The sequence below is a fragment of the Acanthisitta chloris genome, unplaced genomic scaffold, assembly GCF_000695815.1.
Source record: "Acanthisitta chloris isolate BGI_N310 unplaced genomic scaffold, ASM69581v1 scaffold1754, whole genome shotgun sequence".
Classification (NCBI taxonomy): domain Eukaryota; kingdom Metazoa; phylum Chordata; class Aves; order Passeriformes; family Acanthisittidae; genus Acanthisitta; species Acanthisitta chloris.
Genome location: NW_008667462.1, coordinates 26,088 through 34,632, shown reverse-complemented (window position 1 = coordinate 34,632; position 8,545 = coordinate 26,088). Strand labels below are relative to the sequence as shown.

At 37.7% G+C, this 8,545-nt stretch overlaps 1 protein-coding gene across 1 annotated transcript in view; it reads right to left on the bottom strand.

Moving 5' to 3' along the window:
• NCAPG2 (non-SMC condensin II complex, subunit G2) overlaps nt 1-8,545 on the bottom strand; it is a gene marked incomplete at its 3' end in the record, with an annotated part of 38,325 nt that overhangs the window by 4,068 nt on the left and 25,712 nt on the right. The window contains exons 14-23 of the mRNA XM_009072490.1: nt 7,478-7,588; nt 6,851-7,026; nt 4,386-4,456; nt 3,965-4,118; nt 3,623-3,796; nt 3,015-3,131; nt 2,757-2,900; nt 1,159-1,258; nt 693-877; nt 6-80 (exon numbers count right to left, since the gene is read on the bottom strand). Coding sequence (XP_009070738.1) covers nt 6-80; nt 693-877; nt 1,159-1,258; nt 2,757-2,900; nt 3,015-3,131; nt 3,623-3,796; nt 3,965-4,118; nt 4,386-4,456; nt 6,851-7,026; nt 7,478-7,588 — 1,307 coding nt within the window. The remainder of the gene's footprint in view (nt 1-5; nt 81-692; nt 878-1,158; nt 1,259-2,756; nt 2,901-3,014; nt 3,132-3,622; nt 3,797-3,964; nt 4,119-4,385; nt 4,457-6,850; nt 7,027-7,477; nt 7,589-8,545) is intronic.

Sequence of the window (8,545 nt, the reverse complement as noted above, 5' to 3'; positions counted from 1 at the left end):
TGAACTGCTGGGAACGATGAACACCAGCACTGCACTGCATGTACCAATTCTCCCAGAGGCACTTGAATAGACTGGATCAACTAAAACCAAAAAGCAAAACACTTTTTTTTTTCAGATTGCTGGAGTATAACCGAGTATATAACTGAAATATTTCAGCAAGCCTCTCTGTGAAGAAGTGCAAAGCACACCTTGAAAGCTTCTGAGCTATTCTAGTCACTTGGGATCAGAGGGGGAATCAGCAATGGTTGGGAAGTCTACTCATAAATTCGAGAGAAATGAACCAAACAAAGATTGGAACAAAAAATAACTGAATGTTTTTCAGACGTCTTAAAAAGCAGACCATCAAATTTCCCAGAGTGATTCATCCATCTCACTACTATCTAGTTAGTCCCTGCTGCCAAATACAGGAAGCTAATTCTTCTGTGAAGGTGTGAGGTTTTGGAGAATATTATTTTGAAGTTGATATCATTCAGGCTGAAAGAAAGATACAAAATAAAGACAATTTCTCCTCCTTCCCAAGATCATAATGCATATAATCAAGTTCTTTACTCTGGATTGAAAAAGTTAATTTAATTGCAGAATAGTAGGTAACAGTGAGGTAACAACCTCAAAATGTCGAAGTATAACACATTTGAGTAAAACGTATGGATTCATCTACACATTAGATAGCAATTTCAACTCTAGTGTGATACCTGGATCCCTTCTTTCTGCTGTTTCTTGAGCCTACGTGTCACACATTCTAAAACATTCTGCAAGACGTTCTGTACGCTGCGGAAAAGATTTGCCACTTCATCTGTCTCAGTATTCAGAGTTAAAGAAGCTTCAATAATTTCTTTTAGAATACACAGTAACACTGGAGCACAAAATCCACCTCTCCCTAGAGAAAGAAATACCACAATATAAACATTGCAATGTGATATTCTTCAGGCACAAACTTAGAATGAAATTCAGTTAGATACAACAAATAGTGATTGTTTACAAGTGTAGATAACATACTTAGTTTCTGAGGATTCATGGCCGAAATCTTCATACACTTCAATTAATATTTTAAGGATGAATTCAGTGTTCCCTCCAGTCCTTGAAGGTTAGGGATTAAAACTGGTAATATAATAGTCAGCTAAGTGTAGATGAAGATGGTATTAGTACAGAAGGTCGTACCTGTTTGTATAATTGGAAGAGCCATTTCTAAATGGTATGCCTGAAACGAGACGTCGCCGAGGCCAACCATTATGATGTCTTTACACACTGTCAGGTAGGCCTAGAAGGGAGATGCAAAATTACATGAAATCCCAAATTTATATAAAGTAACCATTCAGTAAAACCTAAAAATAATAAAACCATGAGCTCTTAGCCAAGTTGCTCTGAAAGCTGTTGTATCTACCTGGAGCAACTTAGTTCACACCTATTGAAAAGCAGGAATTCCAACCAGTTCTCCAAATGTTTCCACTGCCCTTTCCTCCAGTAAACACAGTCTCTCAAAGGCAGTAAATCCTCTGGGTTTTTTACTCAGGCTCAGAACAGAGGATTGATACTTAACATTAATTGATACTGTTCCGTTTACTAGAACATTTACAACTCTACCTGTCTTGAATAGCAAAATTAAAACCAGCACACAAAAAGAGCTTTTCCTTACAGACACGCAGGTGTTACACACTAAACAGATTAAGACACAAATGTATAGGCAGAGTAAAGAACTTTTAACCAGTCTGTGTGTATGTGAACTGGATTGTTTAAGGACCCTGGGACTAAATGAGCCAAATCTTTCGTTTCACCAACATCTGAAAGGACCCATAACTCAATGCTAAAATGCAGCCTGGATTAAGTGATATGTCAGAGGAATGTAACAGAAAACAATTCAAAACTTGTCTTCTTGATTTCCAGACAAGTCACATCAGTCTTTGCAACTCTGGAAACAGTGATGCAAATGAACTTCTAGATCTACTAGTGCAGATCACTGTGTTTCATTATTGGCTAGCCAAGCAACGTGTCAGATGGGTTTACAGGTGACCAACTGCCTATCTTATTGCTTATCAAAAAAGTTTTGGTTTTATTTTGTATTCAAAACCTGGGAAATTGATCATAAACATTCTGATAATGCCAGCAAAGATTCCCTATTTTGTGTCCTGTCTTTCTGTAGCAGTGAGTTCTGTACCTCCAGACTTTTAAAGCAGTAGAATGAAGCATACTAAATTGCTCAGGGTATAATTTTCATTATTTCATTTGGGAAATCAGGAAGGAAAGAAAGGAAAGAAGAAAGGAAGCAAACACAGAATCGTTTAGGTTATAAAAGGCCTCTATGGGGCATGAGAGACTGAAGACAAGAATTACTTGTTAGCAACCTAAAATTTGGGACACGCAGGTTACAGCAACTGATAAGCTAGAAATTTCTTGAGTGGGCATTTACATGAGTGGGAATCAAACATGTTCCACCCTCACTTCAACAGATATGATGAGAATATATGTTATGCACTGCTAGATGAAGAAAAGGTCTACATAAGAACAAGGTATTGCTGACTCCAGCTACTTGATTTAATAGCTAGGATATGCAAAATTTCATAAAGTATATTATAACTAAACTCAAAGAAATAGCAAAAGCACAAAACTGTAACCTCAGAACAGCTAGGACTGTGTTTCATTAGCTCATTCACTTGCTGGGCTCCAAAAATGCTGGTGACCTGTTTGTCAGCACACAGATTGCTACATATAAAGCTTTCAGATTGGCAACAGATTGATTTATGTTATAAGAATCATCTAACCTGGACAATTAATTCAGAAACAACATTGTGTTTTGGAATATCATCCTCTTGACCATGTGCTAGTATAAAAGGTACAACTTGACTTTGTATCCAAGCACCAGTTTCCTTCAGATGTGAGAGGTAGTCTTCTCCTTCTTCAGAGAACTGGGGGAAAAAAAAACCCAAAAAAGAAGTTCACCAGTTGTCGTTCCAGTTCTTTTGGAATTTCCTTATACTGTCAGCTGTAACTCCAGCTTATACTGAAAAGCCATAACATACCTTGTGCTGGAGATGAATAGTCAACCTGCAAAAGAGGCTGAAGGCTCTTAGGCTAGTTGCTTGATTGCAGCTACTAGAATCTGCATCAGTTCCTTTCAGGATTGAGCCAAGGACCTGCTGAAATATCAAGGTTTACATTTATACTTTTCAGAAAATCCTTTCAAATGTTTTTTTTTTATCACCTTTAAAGAAAAGATGAAAAACCAAAATTTTTTAAAAAACCACAAAGAACAAAACACCGTACCCCAAAAAGCAACATGCATTCTTTTAACTACTTCTATTTTGCAATGCCATAACTGCTTTTCAGACTATTCCTTATACATATATTCCAAAAGTCAGGTCCCTTGCAAACACTCAACAGTAGATCACAAAAATTTTTAGACACCTAAAACTGACAAACTGGTTAAAATCTGCCAGCTACGAATGATTCTGAGACACTATACTTCTAGTTTAGAATATTTGTTAGATGTAGAAATCAGAAGTAAAACCCTTTTACAGAAGGAGAATGAATTTTATTATTTGTTCTTGCAGGCCTTTAACTTGACTCAGATAATATAAGATGTTGAGCACTATTTTATAAGCACTATTTCTGGTAGAGAAAATATTACCTTTGCAGCACTGAGAATCTTCAAAAGCTCCTCCAGTTTCTTTTTAGGAACAGAAAGCAGGTAACCACGATTAACAGGATGAGTCAATAAATACTCAATGTAATCAATTGCTAATTCAGGTTTTGATTCCTGTGTTACGTGGATACGCACTCGTCGCCTGGATGGATGTGTGTTCTAAATAAGAAGGAAGCACAAAACCAGGACAACACTGTTAGTAGCTGACTTTGCAACTAACTCCAAAGCACAATAATATTTCAAGAATTTTACTCTATTAAAAAAATTACTCAGGATGCCTGTATGTAATCTGGCAATTCCTTAATTCTCTCACATAGGTATAAGCACCTTTCTTGGGGTTAGTGTGTCAGACAACCAGTCACAGGCTAGTTCCAGAATTTGCCCCACTCGGCCCCAGCAACACATGCAGTCGATCAGGGTAGAATATTTGCTTTGGTCAGCTCCACTGTCAATGTTTCTGAGTTTGGAAATCACACCACAGCTTAAAAGAAAACAAACAAACAGAGATGCATTAGCTTTACATCTGTAAGTGCAGAAAAATCCAAAGAAAATCAATCAGTATAATACAAAAAAGGATTCACCAATGGCTCAGATATACCTGCGTATCTCAAATTCTACCAAGTTATCATATTTTTTTAGTGGATTAGTTTATCTGAATGGGCATTTAATACATTAAGTTGTGAAAAAATAGCAAATATAGTCAACAAGAAATTTCTTGCCATTCATATTTTGGATTTCAAAATAGTACCTGAATGTAGGAACAGCAGCAGGGGGCATAAATGATGCCAGAATAACCAACGGAGTCGTGCAACGCTCATCCTAGGATAAAAAAAGTACACTGTAAGATGCACATGTACAGGTCCACACATGCACACAGAGCTAAACAGAGTACGAGAAAACTAGGATTAAATCATCTCAATTAAAGATATCTCCGTTTTCACTAGAAATTGAATTGAAAGAAGCTCATAACCATATGTGGCTTGCAGTAAAGATATCTCCGTTTTCACTAGAAATGGAATTGAAAGAAGCTCATAACAATATGTGGCTTGCAATCTGAAACATCTGATTCCTATTCTCAAAGGTCGGTTATCAGTTCCCTTATCATTCAGCTTCCTGACAAACTGGCAGAACAACTACTGTGAACAATTATGGCTCCCTTAGATTAGTAACCATTGCAAAAGAACTAACAGCTCTACCTTACACTTTTTCCAGTAATGGCTAATGTTTAATTGCACAATCATGACACCATCTAACCCTTCTCAGGTAACCAGGACCTTAAATGAATATTCACTGCCATCACAAATTTATTAAAAGGACTCTAAAGGAAAGGGCTCTTACAGAACATTGGTAATGTTCAGTGCACTATTATTCATTACAACACATCACAGTACATGGTCTAGGCCACAATATAATCTCACTCATGTTATATGGAAACCAATCTATATGAAAGACTTCAAACTGGTATATTTGTATATCCAAGCTTCATGAAAACAGTCAAATGAAGTTATTACATACTTAGACACTCCAAGACCTGAAACCTTTTTAAAGCTTATGTTTTTAAAAGAACATTTAAAATATATTTGTAGCTTTTTCAGGAAAGAGACAGGCTGCTTCACTCTGGAGTCTTTTAGAAACTAAGCTTCTGATGACAGGTCTTTTTAGATCCAAGCTGCTTACTCACTGCAAGAATATGAAAGTCAAAGAACTTGCTTGCTAAAGCTGGTTATCTTGTCTGCCCTCCAGAACCTTTAAGGAGGGGTGTTACATCCTCTACCAAAAAAAGATTTGGAATGTCTTTGACAACTTCCAAATGCTTTCAGGGTAGAGAGAGCATTGGATATATCTGTGATGCAGAATATTACATAGCAACAAACTGCTTTTCACTCCCTGATTGTCTAAAGCAAAGTTGCAGTATAACAGCCAAGAAAACTCAGTATACTTCAGCATAAAAACCATCAACTAAACACCAGACATCCAGCAGAGAATCCTTCCAAATGCACTGCAGGTGCAGTAGACACCCTCAGCCACTCTCATGACAGCTTCTCCTTAAGAAAAACACCAGTACAATTAAACATATCAAGGAGGCTGAAAATTTGAAAATGACAGATTTTAATTAATTGCCTAATCAAACCCAAAAAATAAATAAGTGCATTAACAGATCATTACAGAGCAGATTCAAATTAGCAGAAACCACAGAGTCATAGAATGGTTTGGCTTGGAAGGGACCTTAAAGATCAGGACCACCTTCCACTAGAACAGGTTGCTCCAGGCAAGGGATGGGGAATCCATGACTTCTCTGGGCAACCTCTGCCAGTGCCTCACCACTCTTACAGTAAAGGATTTCTCCCTAATAGTTAATCTAAACCTATTCTCCTTCACTTTGAAGCCATCCCCCCTTGTTCTATCACTACATGCCCTTGCAAAACATCCTTAACACTTGGCAGGCTCCCTTCAGATACTGGAAGGCTGCAAATGGTCACCCCAGAGCCTTCTCTCCGGGCTGAACAATCCCAACTCTCTCAGCCTTTCCTTGTACAAGTGGTGCTCCAGCCCTTCCAATCATCTTGGTGGCCTCCTCTGGGCTCAGTCCAACAGGTCAGTGTCCTTCCTGTGCTGAGGACCCCAGAGCTGGATGAGCTGGGGTCTCACCAGAGCAGAGCAGGGCAGCAGAATCCCCTCCCATACCCTGCTGGTCACATTGCCTGTGATGCTGCCCAGGACATGGCTGGATTTCTGGGCTGCAAGTGCACATTGCTGGCTCATGTCCAGTTAAAAAGGAGCCTAAACTGCTTCAGTTGTCAGTTCCAGCAGCTAAATCAGAAGAAGTGGTGGTGGTAGAAGAGTTTGGGGAGCAGGTGGTAGAAAAACCTGTGGACTCTCATGTACACTGAGTATTTATTCTGCAATAGCACTTTTAGCACAACTAACTGCAATAGTTACTGTTTTCCAGAAGTTCTAAAACACTCAAAACAATAGAATCCTACATTACATTACAAAGAAAGCAATTCATTGCATTAAGTATTTCTGTGTTGACTATTCTGATAATGGAGAGCAGTTTCTACCCATTTAAGGAATTCCAAGAAAATTGCTGTTGTTTATGGTTTATAGCAACAATGAAAAATAATACTTCGTGCCATAAAAATTGATGAAAGACATACAACATTAAAGTATCTGAAGAAAACACTAAGAAAATACAGGAAAACCTTTCTTTACCTTAAATACTTCAAAATATTCAGGAAGTACAGAAGCAAATTTCTTGATAGCATAATCTTTGGCATTTTCATTGTGATCTAGTGCTCTGCGGATACTTCTCCAGAGAATCACAGTAATCTCCAAAAGACTTGCCATGCTGGTCACATCATGTATTGACAACACCTGAAATACAAACCCTCAGGTGCTATTACCTGTTATATTCTCAAATGTAAATTAAAGTGAAAATAAGGTTTAAAAAATGCTCTGAAAATCCTTCTATTCATTTTACAAATGCATTGTGGTTGCTGTAGAAGATGAACTCCACAATTTTGTCTTACTGTCTCTATATAACTCGACTCATCTTGCAACAGTAACTTTTAAAATAATTGCAAAATCAAACCAATTTATAATTAGCACTGGAATTAGGGAACTATAAATTTAAAATACATTTCATATTCCTTCTATCTTATTCTACCAACTTCACCAAATTTCTGAAAACACACTATGTTCTCCCGTTCTAATTCCACTGATACCCAAGAACTTTCCTTTAGATTTCTGTCATAACCTATCATTAACTGCCAATGTCTCAAATTAAGCACCACAGAAAAAAAGTTACCAGATCTTAGCATAAAGTGGACTTTCTTACACTTACATTCTCCTTTTCACATTCATCATCATCATCACTGTCAGCAAAACTCTCCTTCACTGCTTTCTGTATGCAGGCGTTCAAGCAGCGCCGAATAATGTGCATCAATTTAGCTACATTGAAATAGAGTTAGAATGAATTAGACATCTACTATTTTTTGAGAATGTTGCTAATAAATGCTTCTGATTAGAATGCTGGAAAGACAGTCTGAAAAAGCAGACAAGAGAAGCAGAAATAACTAGGGAAAAAAAAAGAGAAAATTTCCTAGTAAAAGAAATGGGAATAAAATGAGCATGTGTTATATCAAGTATGAAGAAGAAATGAAAACATTTTCATCAGGTTCTATGATTTTACTGTTAAAAAAGCATACTAAAAGAACCTCAAAAAACAACTACCACCTTATCAAATCAGGATCAGAGGAAGCTCCCACAACTCCTACATTCCTCTGGTATAGCTGTTCATGTGCTGAGCAATGTTCAAGAACACATCCTCTCCTATGTCCATTCCCATCACTTGTAAACCATGGAGTCACCCAAGCACTGTGCTCCTGAACCAGGAGCTCTGCCCTAGATAAACTGAAAGGGTTGTGCCCACTCTGCTGAAAGTACAACCAGCTGACAAACACCAGCACCTGGGATTCCCTAACCACCTGACCAAGGTAATCAGTCAAAAGGCAATGCCTTGGGCATTTTGCCCAAGTCACTCCATGCTGATTACTTGGTTTTTATCAGAACTCCTCTTCTTTCCTTGGTTCAGTAGTACTTTTCTAAACAGCAGCAATTTTCTGTGCAGGACATGCCCTGTTCACTGAAACCTTCTGAAGCTCTTAACAGGAAGGAAGGCTTTTTAGAATTTTCCTGAGCAACTTGAAAATAGCAATCCACAAATCCCAGATAATCAGATTACCAGACATAAATAATTTTCAGCTTCTATAGAATCTTTCACATGGACATCTCAAATCACTTAAGGCACCAGGGTATTTTGTTCTCCTATTTCTACATGATAAATAGATATCAACTGAGACAGTTTTAAGGTTTGTGTGAGGAGAAAGGGAAACAGAGGGACCAGAT